General features: G+C 54.2%; 1 protein-coding gene across 1 annotated transcript; it reads left to right on the forward strand.

Annotated features, from left to right (window-relative positions):
* Nucleotides 1-759: 759 nt before the first annotated feature.
* Nucleotides 760-5992, forward strand: LOC306648240 (leukocyte immunoglobulin-like receptor subfamily A member 6). Its single transcript, XM_079118176.1, has 8 exons — nt 760-928; nt 1083-1118; nt 1291-1575; nt 1712-2014; nt 2212-2508; nt 2784-3086; nt 3729-3779; nt 5002-5992. The coding sequence occupies exons 1-8, from the start codon at nt 787-789 to the stop codon at nt 5136-5138; spliced, it is 1554 nt and encodes a 517-aa protein (XP_078974302.1). The 5' UTR covers nt 760-786; the 3' UTR covers nt 5139-5992.
* The last annotated feature ends 8823 nt before the right edge of the window (nt 5993-14815 follow it).

Genomic DNA, 14815 nt, shown 5'->3' on the forward strand with positions numbered 1-14815 from the left:
CCTGCTCCTGCAGTGCAAGTTGGCGGCTGAAAACCATCGACCAATGACTGAGGAGGAAGTTCCTGGGCTGACGATCTGGAAGGTCATGAGTGATGACAATGGCTGCTCACAGCCCCTGACAGTCTAGGTTGTAAAGTGGTGTGGGGCAGATCAGGGGACACAGGCTGCAGCCTGAGAAGCCACTGTGCCTTCACTGTGGCACAACACGGGGAGAGGGGACACGAGGGGTGACAGTGCCCAGTCACACTGCTGCACTGAGGGGAGGGGGAGTTGGATGTGCTGCTCAGAACAAGAAAGGGACGGTCACACAGGGAGCTGCTCAGCTGAGAGACCCACCCTGTCCCTGCCGCTCTCTGTGCCCCCAGCAGAGCTCCAGCTGACTGCACAGCCAGGGGCTCAGGGCCTGCTGCTCTCTGTCCACCTGAGGGGGACCTGTGTCTTCCCTAAACCATCTCCAGGGCTGGGAGACCAATGGCCCCGGATAAAACCCCAGAACCCAGTACCAAGAATGGACCGAAGGAGCCCCTGAGAAGGGAGGACCAGCCCCAGGTCACCCTCACCTGGAAGGGGCTGGCTCAGGAGGGCACCAGGTGCACTGGCTGCTGCCTCCTGGCCCTGGAGGGATGAGGACAGATCAGCGGACAGTGGAGGGGTGAGGACAGGCTCCATTGCTGTCTGAGCTGCCTGCAGGGAGCCCAGGCCCACCCCACACAGTCCTGGGAACCAAGAGACAGGATCTCAGTACGAGGGCAGTTCCCCTTCCTATGGGCTGCTGTGTGACACCCCATGATGGGCAGAACCCAGCCTCCATGTGGCCACACCCTGTGTGTGTCAGTCCTGCCAGAATCTGTGACCACCTCCATCTGCACAGCCAGGACCTGGGCAGGAGACGCCATGACCCCCACCCTCACGGCCCTGCTCTGCCTTGGTGAGATGTGAAGAAGGGGAGGGACACCCTGTTCTGAGAGGGACCCCAGCCCACAGCCAGCCATGACATCAGGGGACACAGTCCCAGGAGGCTCTGGGGAGGAGAGGGCCTGCTCAGGCCTCAGGGCTCCCCTCTCACAGGAACTCTCTTCCAGGGCTGAGTCTGGGCCCCGGGACCCGAGGGCAGCAAGGTGAGTGTCCCCAGCTGGTCTAGGTCCTGCTCCTCCCTGGGGACCAGGAACCACCTGGGCAGTGGATGGAGAACAGCAGCTGTGGGCTGAGGCTGGGAAGCCTGGAGGGAGCTGGGCTGAGGGCTGGGATCTGAGGGGCTGTGCTGGGACCCAGCCTCTCATTCCCTTGCAGGGACCCTCCCCAAGCCCACCCTGTGGGCTGAGCCAGGCTCTGTGGTCCCATGGGGGAGGCCAGTGACCCTCTGGTGTGAGGGGACCCTGGAGGCCCAGGAGTACCGTCTGGATAAAGAGGGAAGCTCAGTGCCCTGGGACAGACAGATCCCACAGGAGCCCAGGAACAAGGCCAAGTTCCCCATCCCAACCATGACAGAGCACCATGCAGGGCTATATCAATGCTACTATCACAGCCCTGCTGGCTGGTCAGAGCGCAGTGATGCCCTGGAGCTGGTGGTGACAGGTGAGAGGACACTTGGGGTCCCAGCCCCTGGCTCTGTCCTCAGGAAGGGGGTCTGCTCCCAGGTGTCCCTGTCACAGCCCAGCTGGGGACGGTGTGGAGGAGGGAGCCCATTAACACCTGCCTCCTTCTCTGCTAGGATCCTACAGCAAACCCAGGCTCTCTGCCCTGCCCAGCCCTGTGGTGACCTCAGGAGGGAATGTGACCCTCCAGTGTGGCTCACGGCAGGGATACGGCAGGTTTGTTCTCACAAAGGAAGGAGGACACAAGCTCACCTGGCCCCTGGACTCACAGCAAGACCCCAGTGGGCAGTTCCAGGCCCAGTTCCCTGTGGGCCCCGTGACCCCCAGCCACAGGTGGACATTCACATGCTATGGCAGTTACAGGAGAACCCCCCAGGTGTGGTCAGAACCCAGTGACCCCCTGGAGCTCCTGGTCTCAGGTGAGGAAGCTCCACCTTTCCTGACACAGTTGGGGACATCCAGCAGGTTGTGGGGACCTTTATCTTAAAGGTGAGAGAAAGGAAGAGGGAACCTGGGACCACATGGCCAGAGACCCAGGTGTGAGGGAGTGACCTGCAGCAGGAGGGGAGGCAGGGCTGGCAGGTCCTCCCTCAGCCCAGGCTCCTCTTCCCTCCAGGGCTGTCCAGGAAGCCCTCCCTCCTGACCCAACACAGCCCAGTCCTGGACCCTGGAGAGAACCTGACCCTCCTGTGTCACTCAGACAGTGGCTATGACAGATTTGCTCTGTCCAAGGAGGGGGGACAGGACCTCCCCCAGCTCCCTGGCCAGCAGCTCCAGGCTGGGCTGTCTCAGGCCACCTTCCTTCTGGGCCCGGTGAGTGGCTCCCATGGGGGTCGGTACAGATGCTACGGTGGACACAGGCTCTCCTCTGAGTGGTCAGCCCCCAGTGACCCCCTGGACATCCTGGTCACAGGTGAGGAGCCCAGAGTGTGCAGTCAATGACCCAGACTCTGCACAGCCCTGTGTGGAAGCCCCAGGAGGTGATGGGCAGGGTGAGGTGTGGGGTCTCAGGAGGGAGAGAGACAGGGAGGGTCAGGGAGGGGCAGAGAAGACAGAGACAGGGAGGCACAGGGAGAGGAAGATCAGAGACCCTGAGCCAGACAGAGAGCACAGGGTCCTCAGAGAGGCCCTGGTGAGGTCTCAGCTCAGAACAAGCTGGGACCCCTCACCCCTCCTTCCTCTCTCTAGGACAGCTCCCTGCCACACCCTCCCTCTCAGTGCATCCGGGTCCCACAGTGTCCTCAGGAGAGAACATGACCCTGCTGTGTCAATCACGGATCCAGTGGGACACCTTCCTTCTGGTCAAGGAGGGGGCAGCTGATGCCCCCCTGCGTCTGAGACCAGAGTCCAGAGCTCCAGGGTTCCAGGCAGAATTCTCCATGAGAGCTGTGACCTCAGCCCTCACAGGGACCTACAGGTGCTATGGGTCTCAAGGCTCATCCCCCTACCTGCTGTCATGGCCCAGTGCCCCCCTGGCCCTGGTGGTCTCAGGTGAGTGACCCCTGACCCCATCCTCTGTGAGCTAGGGATTCACTCAGGGCCCTGCCCAGGACAGCTCTGGGTGGGTGGGAGTGAGGGGCCCTGGGAGGGTCAGCCAGCGGGATCCACCCCTCAGAGAGGAGGGGTCACCGGGTCCTCCAGCATGTGCCCCCAACCCATCACTTGGAGTCAAGAAGGTGGGGTGGGCACAGGGGGTCCTGGGGAGGCCAGGTGGTACAGGAGGATAAGCAAGACAAGTCCCAGGGTCAGCTGCACCCTCATCCTCATGTTGTCCTCTTTCCCAGCATCCTCTGGGATCCCAGCCCTTAGCTTTTGGTCCCATCCCCAAGTCTGATCCCTGAGGACTCAAGCTCACCGGGAGCCAAGACTCCCCACCCCACCCTGTCCTGGCTGATCTGAGTCTCCAGAGGACCTGGGGTCCTCCTCAAACCCTCAAGGACAGATTAGTAACCAGGGTAATGAGGATCTGAGGATCTGGCAGAAATGGGGGTGCTAAAGCCAGGTCGCCTGGCTCCAAGCTTGGAGGCAAGAGGGTAAAGTCAAGGCACAGGTGACACTGGGGACCAGTCTGGGGAGGGGCAGCCAATTGAATTGGGAGCAGGCAGTGTAGCCCTCACCTCACACACACCCCAGGAAGCCCTGAGGAGCAGCCCCTCACCCCCACGGAGCCAGGACCCCAGAGTGGTAAGTGAGGGGCTCTGGCAGGAGGTGGGGTCCCAGGACAGGGCTGAGCTGGGGTGGAGCAGCCTCCTCTGGACACGCTGACCTGGACCAGCCCCTCCCCTTGGGCTCAGAGTCCCCAAGTGCAGAGGAGAGGCCTGGCCTGACCTTCAAGTTCCCCTCAGTGCTGACCTTGGCTGTGCCCTGCTGGACAGGAGGCTCCCAGGGAAGCCCCAGGACCTGAACCTGCAGGCACTGTCCCCTCTGTGCAGTGACAGTGACCTGTGCAGGGAGGGCTCAGGGCCATCAGGGTGTCCAGGCTCCTTCCCTGCAGCTCAGGCTGAGCTCTGGTGGAGGGAAGGAGACTGGAAGTCAGACTCCCCCAGCTCAGGCCCCAGCTCTGCTGCTCCTGCTGGGGACCTGGGTGAGCCTCAGTTTCCTCATAACTCTGTGCCTAGAGGGCTGAGGCCATGTGGTGTGATGGACAGGGCTGCAGGTGACTTATGCCAAGGCCCCACATGCTGTGCGTGAAGTGGCCTCTCTTCATTCACAATGTCCAGGGACTGGGAAGGGCCAGGAGGTTCCTGTCCAAGGCTCAGAGCCTTTCTGCAGCTTTTCCTCCTGCTCTTCCTCCTCCTCCTCTGACACAGGGGTTGTGGGTTAGAGGACCAGCCCTCACCCCTGATCACAGGCCCTCAGCTGGGTATTCAATGGAAACTCCTCTCCAGGGGATGTGGCCACCTAGTCCAGAGACCCAGGCTGGGCAGAGCACCAAGTGCAGGAGAACCCCTGAACCATGGGCCACTTTCCCCACCAGCCCTGAGCTCTGGGGCTCAGCTGAACTTGCTCCAATGTGACTCAGACACTGTGCTGAACTCACAGAGCACAGTGAGGGTGAAGCACCAGGGAGAGAAGCAGAGGGGACCCCAAAGCAGCAGGCAAGGGCTCTCAGGGGCTCCGTAGAGTCCTGTGTGAGAAGAGCCCAGGGTGGGGACCCAGGCAGGACAGGGTCCTTGACTTCACACAGCCCCCTCCTCTACCTTGATTCTCAGGAGACACTAAGACCTTCTGCCCATCACAGAACAGCTCAGACCCCAGGACAGGGGAGTAGGAGAATTCTGAGCCACGGTGTTGGACTCGAAGGGTCCAGTGCTGGCCAGGAGATGTGGCTATCCTGGGTGGACATGGGGGATCCTGGGGTATTTGGGTCTGCCCTGACCTCTGCCCTGTGTGTCCTCATTCCCAGGCTCACCTCCCCAGGATTACACAGTGGGGAACCTCATCCGGATGGGCGTGGCTGGCTGGGTCCTGGTGGTCCTCGGGATCCTGCTGTTTCAGGCTCAGTATGACCAGAGAGGGACCCAAGATGCAGCCAGGAGGTGAACAGCAGAGAACAGGCAGCACCCAGAGTGCAGAGACTGGGAGATGAAGGACCATCCAGAGGTCTGCAGGGCACCTGGCTCAGCTGGGGCTGCACCCTGACTGTCCAGGCAGCAAAGGTGGCTGGGTCAGGACAGCTGGGTGCTGGCTGCACAGTCTTCCCCACAGTGCTGAGAGCACACAGGGCTGGCCCACCGCTCTCTGCAGCCCTCCAGGAGCCTGTCCCCCTGAGCAGCTGTCTGTGCTGCTTCCCTGAAACCCGGGAGGTGGAGCCGCAGGCTGGTGTCTGAGGACTGTGTATCGGGTGCTGGTACTGTCGGCATGGCTCTGAAAAAGTCACGTTAAAAACCCGGGAGTCCTGCTGAGTATTTGCTGTTACCGTTCACGTCCCTCCTGGCCACCTCCACCTGCCCAGGTGTTGCCCCGTCACCTGAGTTCTGGCTCTAAGTGCAGATTCCTCTGCTCACTGCTGGTCTTAGAAACCATCCAGCTGGCACTTCTAGAGTCCCCTGGCTGGCATGGCCCCCTGGGTCCTGCAGGGTCTCCTTTCTTCATTGAATCCCTAGGTCCTCACGCTGCCCCTGGTGACACTGTGAACAAGCTCTTCCCCTCCGTCCTCCCACCCGGACACCTAGCTCCCCTCACTCCTGTCCCTGGGTCCTGGGGACAGGAGCACGAGGCTGAGGCTCAGGGTTCCTGGCTGCCCTGATGGAGTGGGAGCAGGTGGCTTCTCGCCTCAGCTGGGACCTGGGCCTTGGCTCTCTGGGCTCTTCCGAGTCAGGGTGAGGCTCTGCTCCTCTCCTGACTCACTGAGGGCTTTTCTCTGACAAGTGCATGTGGACCCTGCAAAGGACTCTTCCTCCACCTGTGAGGTGACTTGCAGGGGACCATTCTTGTCACCCGTTGCTGTGACAGATCACACTAATGGGCTTTGGATGATGAACTGCCTCTGCACACCTGGGACACACACCCCTTGGTCACGCTGTGTGACTCTTCTGCACCTGCTGGTTGGATTTGCTGAGGCAGGTGTGTCCCACTGAGCCCTTGCCCTCCTGCTGAGAAACGTACCACTGGGCAACACTGTCCTGCAAACACCACCCAGTGCCCTCACACGAAGCCCTGGCAGTGACGTCACTAGGGGACCAGGCCTCTGGGAACCCAGTGAGGAGGTGGTGTGCTGGACTGGGATGCTGTGCAGTGAGGGCCTCTTCTGTGGAGGGTTGTGCCCTGTCTCCATGGGGATGTCCAGGGTGCTTTCCTTCCCCGGGAAGTCCTTGTGTGGTGTGGTGTCAGATGCTGCAGGCCTCTGGGAATGACTTAGGACCTTCCCTCTGCTTCCTCTCCTGGGTGGTGCAGAGGATGGCACAGCATCCCCTCCAGAGCTGGCAGGGCTCCTCAGCACCCACCAGGCCTGCCCTTCATTGGTAGTCCATGTGGCTGCTGGAGGTCAGTGTCCTGCCCCCAGGACCTTGGCTTAGCATCTCCTCAGGGCAGGTCAGCTGCTGGCAGGTCCCCTAGAGTGTGCGTGAGCCAGCGGCTCTTTGCCTCCACCTGGGGGGCGAACTGGCAGGGCAGGGCTGGGGGTTGCTGCTCTCTCTCTCCTCCCTTCTCTCTCCCACCCTCCAGCTGCCCCCTGGGTTCTGAGTGGTCCTGGCAGAGCCTGTGTTTCTCCCTGTGCAGGTGTGCTTTCCACCACTACCTGGCTTCCTGCAGCCTGAGCTCAGTGCCCAGGGTGGTGCTCCTGCCTGGTCCTCAGGTTCGGTGACCCTGAGCTTCCTGGCTCTGGGGTGTTGAGAACAAGGTGACATCTGTGCAGCCATGTTGTATGAACAAGCCTTTTCAGGAACTGGCCCGTAATCCCACACCCCAGGAAAGGGCGTGCAAACACTAAGGAATGAGGAACTGGCTTAACCCCCAGGATACAGGCAGGTGCTACCCTCAGGAGCCAGTACAGGACAAACCGGACGTACTGGGCCCCCGGCGTTTATCAAGGCTGTTAAGAGATGTGTGTCGGGCTGGGGACAAGGCCCTGAGTTCTAATCCCCAGCACCGCAAAAAAAAAAAAAAAAAAAAAAAAAAAAGAGATGTGTGTCTGAGAAATGGGCAGCTGCCCAGAAAACTTATCTATCAGGGCCGGGGGGGTGGGGTGCGTCCCAACCCCTCATCTCCTGCATAGTTCGCCCCCTCCCTCCTCCCTTCTTCCTCCAGCACCGTTCAGTTTTCGCGGGACCCAATGAGATTCAAATAAATTGGTGGGACCCAACCGAAGAGGACAAATGTTTAGCTGTTCCAATGTTAACGAATAATGTACAGGTCCTTGTATGTGAATGATTGGAAATCTCTTAAGTAGAGTGCTTTCTCGTCCCTCGGGGCCGCTGCCCACTCAGCCATGGTAGTGGACTGAGAGGCTGGTTGCGGTCCAGGCTCGAGCTTGCAGTAAAACCTCGTTGTGTGTCTTGCATTATTGTGTGTGCACTTTGACTCTCTGGGGATCAGTCGATATTGAACCCCAATAGGGGTTTGGTGTCTGATGGGTTGGGGACCCACAGTCACTGTTGTGCCCTCTGAGTCCCCTGTGTCCCTCTCCTTCCTCCTCTGGTGCTCCAGGGTGCACAAGTGACTCCTGTGCCCCTCAGTCCATGGAGGTTCTGGTCTCTGCAGTCTTGTCGTTTCCACTGCTACAACCTTGAGCTGAGTCTGCCCTCCGCGGTGCCACCCTGTACTGCCCGCCACGGACTTTTCCCGTCCACGCCAGCCTTTCTGGTCTCTGGGTGGGCTTGCTTGAGGCTCTTTCCTGGGATGCCCATCTCCTCTTGTGAGCTGTCACTCTATCAGCCAGAGCCCTGGGCACCTTCAGTGGTACTGTCTTAGATTCCTGGTCTCACCATGCCTCATCCCTGCCCTGTGGGCTCCGAGGGCAGCCCTGGATTCCCAGTTGTGTTTTGCCTGTGGGATGCCTGGGATCCACCTCCTGACAAGTGGACCTGTGCTGGACAGAGGTCAGCCCTACACACACCCTTGGAGAGGTAGGGGGAGGTGCAGGGACCCAGCTTGAGGCTGGGGGTTGTGTCTTCCATTCAGTCCACCAGGTGCTCCCGGCCAGCATTTCACACCTATTTGTATAAGAGGCTTAAGATGCCAGCAGAGAGTTGCATGCTGTTCTTTAGCACAGGCCGTCACTAACACTGGATATGTGCATAGTTCTGAGGAAGCCAGGGACCCTTTGTGGCTCTGGTCATGCCCGGCCTCTCTCTGCAACTGCAGCCTTGTGCCCTGCAGGACGCAGGATCTTCCTGTGTTGATGTTGTAGAAGACATGCTTGTGGCCCTGTGCTCCTCAAGCCGACTGCAGGGTGCAGCTGGAGTCCCCTGCTCTGGCTGGTGTGCACCTGGAATCCCCTGCTCTGGCTGGTGTGCACCTGAAATCACCTGCTCTGGACAGGGCTCTCTGCATCTTCCCCTAGGGTGGCAGATCCTCTACAAGGGGTTTTCTGGAAACTGAAGGTGATGGCCAGGTGAGTGTCCAGCCGTGCAGGGTCAGCTCTCTGTCTCTCTGTGATCCTGCTTCTCTGGACGTGGAGCTTCACAGTGCTTCTCAGGGTTTATGTCCCACACAGGGGAGAGCCGAGGGTGGCTGTGGATGGAGCTGGTCTGACCTGTCCAGGTCAGTGAGACTATGGTGAAGCCCAGCAGGCGGGCTGTGCAGCTCCCTCTCCTGCAGAGCTGTAACAAAGACAGAGCACCCAGCATTGGGTCTTCAGTGGACACAGCAATTGTACACCTTGACCTGGAGCCCAAAGCCTGGATCCTCCCAGTTCCCAGCCTCCCCCGAGCACGTCCCAAGTTGTTGGGGCTATGCCATGCGGACTACGCCAAGATGGCGCCTGGCAGCCAGCCAGAAGTTGTTTTGGTCACATGGGTGGTGAGGAGGTTGATTAACATAAGCACACCCAGGTGATTTATCATTGGCCGTATTCAATTAAGTCCACACACACAACGTGTGCACAAGTGTGCCCAAGTGCTCCTGATCATGCCTGCTCATTTTGACCTTTGCCATGATGGGGCAGCTAGCTTCTCGCCTAATCTTCGCATAATTGTCGTCAGCCCTACCCGTCACCTCCTGGAGGGGACATAAACCGGCTCTCCTCGAGCGCCGGGGTTTGGAGTTCCAGTTCGAGTTTGAGGTTGGAAGTCCCAAGTTCCAGGTTCGAGGTTGGAGGTTCCAGGTTCGAGATTCCAAGTTCTAGGTTCGAGAGCCAGGGTTCCCAGTTTTCCTCATTCAACAATAAACCGTTCCAAATTCAAGAGCCTCACTACTCATTTGTCCCCCAAGCCAAATCGACGTCAAATGGTGGCCCGTATGGGGAACCCTGCATTCGTACGGGGACCCGTAACATTTTATACAGTTACCAGCACTACAAGGATAAGGTAAGTAAAAGACAGTTTTGCTAGCGTAACGAGAAGGTTCTCTAGTGAGGGAGCATAACGGAAGGTTGTCCCAAGAGACAGCAAAGGTTGTCTTAAATGAATGTGTTTAAAGTGTAAATTGTGTTAGTATTTCTATTGTTTTTATTTGCTTGGTTACTGTTTGTTATTTTAGTAGCAGTTAGAGAAGCTATTCAGATTTTAATCATGGGATCAGGAATTTCTCGGTTCCACGTGGAGGGTCCGCTTAAGGCATTATTAAAAGAAAATGGAACTCCGTTAAAGACTAAAATTCAAGAACGGATAAGACAGGGGGAAGAGATACTAGAATCTGTAAAAGAGGAACGATCGAGTCGAGCTTCTAAAAGAGGAAGTAGATGTTCAGACTCAACAGGGAAGTGACTCTGAAGAACAGGAACTAACCCCTCCCATGCCATGCCCTCTGGCATATAATCCAGATCACCACTCTTTTTCAGGTTGTAGGGGCGCATGTACTTGCTACACAGGGGCGGCCCCCAGAGAGTGGGCTGATGTAGAATCTCGATCAGTGTTCCCAATATTCCCGGTATTAGAAGATCAAAACAATCAGAGATATCATCAAATATTAGATATAAAATTAGTAAAACAGTTAAAAGAGGCAGTTATGTCCTATGGAGTACAAGCTGCATTTACCATTTCTTTATTAGAGAATGTTGCAAGTCAAAATCTTACTCCCACTGATTGGGGTGGGTTAGCAAACCATGTTTATATGGGGGACAATATCTCATGTGGAAGGTGGCTAACCAGGAGTTATCTTCTGATACTGCCGGACGTAATGCAGTTGCGGGCAATCCTCAATGGAATCTAGACATGCTGACAGGCCAAGGACCATATGAAGGGCAAGGTAATCAGACTAATTTCCACCCCGGTGTGTATCAACAAATTAACCCTCAACTTTTAATCTATCATTAATGGATGATATTTCGCTAGCTCATAAGAAAAAGCCTGTCTTAGAGCAATGCTATAATTCCTTACTAAAGTCACTGGAAAGATGGGGCTTACATATTGCCATTAATAAAGTACAAATGACAGACACCAAAAACTTCCTGGGATCTATCATAAATGCAACTATGGTTAAACCCACAAAAATTACCGTTCGGGTGGACAAACTTAGAACTTCAAATGATTTCAAAAACTTTTGGGTGATATTAATTGGATTAGGCCTTTCCTTCATTTACCCACCTCAAGTTTGGGCCCCCTGTTGGATATTCTTAAAGGTGATTCTGATCCCCTTTCTAAGTGGGTGCTTACCCCTAAGGCTTGAACAGCTCTCAAGCTTGTTATAACAGCTATGGAAAAGGCTCATCTTGATCGTATTGACCTAGCTAAGCCTTTATCATTCATTGTCTTGGCCACAAATAAGTTACCCACAGGAGTGTTTTGGCAAAAGGGTCCTATTCTATGGGTTCACATGAATTATGCCCCTAACAAAGTCTTATCCTTGTTTACTGAATCTGTGGCAGAATTAATCCTTAGGGCGTTAAAAGTATCCCTTTCCACCTTTGGGTACATCCCTCGACAATAACTACTCCTTATACTACTGACCAGATACAATATCTTATTAAGAATTCAAATTCATGGGCTATGGTCTTTACTAGTACTTCTGCTGTGTTTGACGATCATTTGCCCTCTGATCCTCTTCTCCAATTTTGGAGTCAACATCCTATAATTTTCCCTAAAGTCACCCGAAAAGAACCTATTATAGGAGCTACCCTTATATTTACTGATGGATCAAAAAATGGTACGGGTGCTATTACTGTAGATAATGTTACAGAAGCATTGCTGTTTAATGCTCTACCTGCACAACAAACAGAACTATTAGCAGCTATAGAAGTATTCAAAACCCACCATGAGCCTTTTAACTTATTCTCTGATAGCAAATATGTTGTTAATGCTGTTCAAATTTTAGAATTAACTGGTCTGCTCTCCCTCACTTCCACCATCGCTAAATATTTACAATGTCTACAAAAACTTATCTGGGACAGAAAAGATCCTTTTTCCATTGGGCGTGTTCGGGCTCATACTGGCCTCCAGGTCCTCTAAGTTTACACAATGATTTAACAGACATGGCCACCAGAGACCCACACATCTTTGATGCACTTGAAAATGCAAAAACTCTTCATTCAAAATTTCACGTAAATGCTTCCACTCTATGTACATGCTATAAAATTACTAAGGCAACAGCTGGGGACATAGTCAAGTCTTGTGCTAAATGTGCTACACTTATTCCTAACCCCTCATTAGGAGTAAATCCAAAAGGGCTTCAGCCCAATCATATTTGGCAAATGGATGTAACTCATTATTCAGAATTTGGAAAACTACAATTCATTCATGTGTCTATTGATCCCTTTTCAGGATTTATTATGGCCTCTGCTCACTCTGGAGAAAAAACCGAAGATGTAATAACACACCGTTTATACTCTTTCTCCATCCTGGGGGTTCCCAAACAAATTAAAACAGATAATGGTCCTGGATATACGTCCCAGGCCTTTAAACAATTTTGTTCCACCTTTGGTATTCAACATGTCACAGGAATTCCCTATAATCCTACTGGAGGAAGCATTGTTGAGCGTGCCCATTTAACACTTAAAAGCATGCTTTATAAACAAAAAGTGGGAATAGGGGCATCATACAGATCCCTAAAGACAAATTATCTGTTGCCTTGTTCATTTTAAATTTTTTAAATCTTAATTCTAAGGGCCGATCGGCTGCTGACCGTCATTCAGATCCTAATAAAAAGCATCTACCTCAAGTGCTCTGGAAGGACATTCTATCAGGACAATGGAAAGGCCCGGATCCGGTATTAATCTGGACCCGAGGGTCTGTTTGTGATTTCCCGCAGGACGTACCATCGCCAATTTGGGTGCCTGAAAGATTAGTCAAGGCTTCCTCAATAGAAAACCAAGAACAACAAGAAGATGTGGAAGTTCCTCCAGCTGCTGTTGTCCATGATCCCTCACCATGTTAATGGAGGAGCTGTGCGTTGCCTATGGGGGATAGTAAAGGTGTGGCCTTGCCTTTTGCCCCTTGCTAACTCCATTGCCAGTCCTTCAAAAAGCCTATTACTTGGCCTCCAGTATGGGGGGCTTGTCAATCTGCCTTTTGGACCTTGGTATTTACCTAATCAGACGTATGTCACATCTTAAAGTACAAAAGATTTTATAGAAAATTTGGAATATAAAGGCAATTTCAACTCCTTATCCATCTGGTCCTTAAGCGGACCTAAGGCATGGACGGATATAAGCCCCTGGCTTTTGTAAAAGGAGGGTCTATAAGTAAAGGGAAGTGCACTGATCAAAAGGTTAATGGAGTTGATACTGAAATATGTAGAGAGTGAAATGATTGTTTTTTCATAAACTCCTGTGTGTCTAGCTCTCCCTTTCCTTTTTGTGACTTTTAATGAGAACTTCTCTAGACAGTTATTTTCACAGATCGCACAACAATGGACGGATGGATTTGACGAGCTAGTAACAAGGCTTCGACGGCAGATCCTCACCATAAAGGCCACTAAGGTGGAAGTCAAACCGGGAAAACTTATCACAGGAGCATTAGAAGGGCTAGCACAATTTGGCACCAAATTTGGGGCGCCCTTAAGTCTCACACTAATAAGCTTGGGTGTGCTTGTGTTGATTCTATTCTACATCTACAAACGCCTCAAAGCCAGTCAACAGGCTCATAATGTGATCATAAAACAGGCCATGGCCACCCTTGGAGCAGGACAATCTCCCAACATATGGCTTAGTATGCTGGATGGGTAGTCAAAGACGGGTAACCACGGGAAAACACTGTACCAACCTAAGAAGGGCCAACCCTGCTTTGGTATCCTTTGATGACGGGTAAGGACAGGATGTTGATTCCTGGGACCTAAGACAGGCACGATCCCTGCCAGCTTCCTTTTCATTTCATATAAGGAAGGGGGAATTGTTGGGGGCTATGCCATGCGGACTCGCCAAGATGGCGCCTGGCAGCCAGCCAGAAGTTGTTTTGGTCACATGGGTGGTGAGGAGGTTGATTAACATAAGCACACCCAGGTGATTTATCATTGGCCGTATTCAATTAAGTCCACACACACAACGTGTGCACAAGTGTGCCCAAGTGCTCCTGATCATGCCTGCTCATTTTGACCTTTGCCATGATGGGGCAGCTAGCTCCTCACCTAATCTTCGCATAATTGGCGCCAGCCCTACCCGTCACCTCCTGGAGGGGACATAAGCCGGCTCTCCTCAAGCACTGAGGTTCGCAGTTCGAGTACGGAGGTTGGAGGTTCCAGGTTCGAGATTCCAGGTTCTAGGTTCGAGAGCCAGGGTTCCCGGGTTTCCTGATTCAACAATAAACCGTTCCGAATTCAAGAGCCTCGCTACTCATTTGTCCCCCCACCCCCCCACGCCAAATCGACGCTGCTGGATGGCGTCACCAAGGAGCTTTGCAGATTATGCATATGGAGACCCTCCCTTGCACCCTCCACCACTGACCCCAATTCCCTCTGCAGTGAGGGTGTGTGAGGACCTCCTCCAGAAGAAGAAACTGAGGGTCAGAGAAGGGTATTAATGCCCATGGATGACTGGACCAAGAGCATGTGGTGCACACACAGTGACTTGTATTCAGCCATAAAGAAGAATGAAACGGTGGCATCTGCAGGAAATGGATGGAACCAGAGGGCAAGGTGTTAAGTGGAATCAGCCAAACTCAGGAGGTCAAGGGTCGTACGTGTTCTCTCACCTGTGGAAGCCGCAGAGGGAAAAGGGAAAGAATGGAGTCGACCTCAAGGAAATTGAAATAAGGTCAGCAGAGTGCAAAGAGGGATCAGGGGCCAGGAGGAGGAACAGAAAGAGGAACACAGAGGAACACGGTGGCAGATGTCAAGTCATATTGCTGTACTGAAGGGAAGAGAGGTAGAAGGCATGGGAGGAGAAAGTTGGATGCTTTGCTATAAAACAAGAAGGGAAGTTCACATGGGGAACTGCGGAGCAGAGAGAAACCCACACTGCAGACCAGGACCGGCTGGGAGACTTCCCTGGTCCCCAGGGTCTCTCTGTGCCCCACACCCCACCCCCCGGCCCAGGCTGAGGAAACACCAGGAGCTCAGGTTCTGCTGCTCCCAACCTGAAGAGGGAAACTACATCTTCCCCAAAGCATCTCAGGGCTGGAGATGACTGGTCTACAAGACCCCAGACCCCTGTGCCTAGGAAGGGCTGAAAGAGCCCCACGGAGACACGA

Source organism: Sciurus vulgaris, assembly GCF_902686455.1.
Source record: "Sciurus vulgaris genome assembly, chromosome: 17".
Lineage (NCBI taxonomy): Eukaryota > Metazoa > Chordata > Mammalia > Rodentia > Sciuridae > Sciurus > Sciurus vulgaris.

Bases quoted from the DNA above. Each gene is read 5' to 3' on its own strand.
- LOC306648240 (XM_079118176.1), top strand. From the start codon at position 787: ATGATGGGCAGAACCCAGCCTCCATGTGGCCACACCCTGTGTGTGTCA. The intron at 929-1,082 runs GTGAGATGTGAA...ACTCTCTTCCAG, and splicing joins CACGGCCCTGCTCTGCCTTG to GGCTGAGTCTGGGCCCCGGG. The intron at 1,119-1,290 runs GTGAGTGTCCCC...ATTCCCTTGCAG, and splicing joins CGGGACCCGAGGGCAGCAAG to GGACCCTCCCCAAGCCCACC.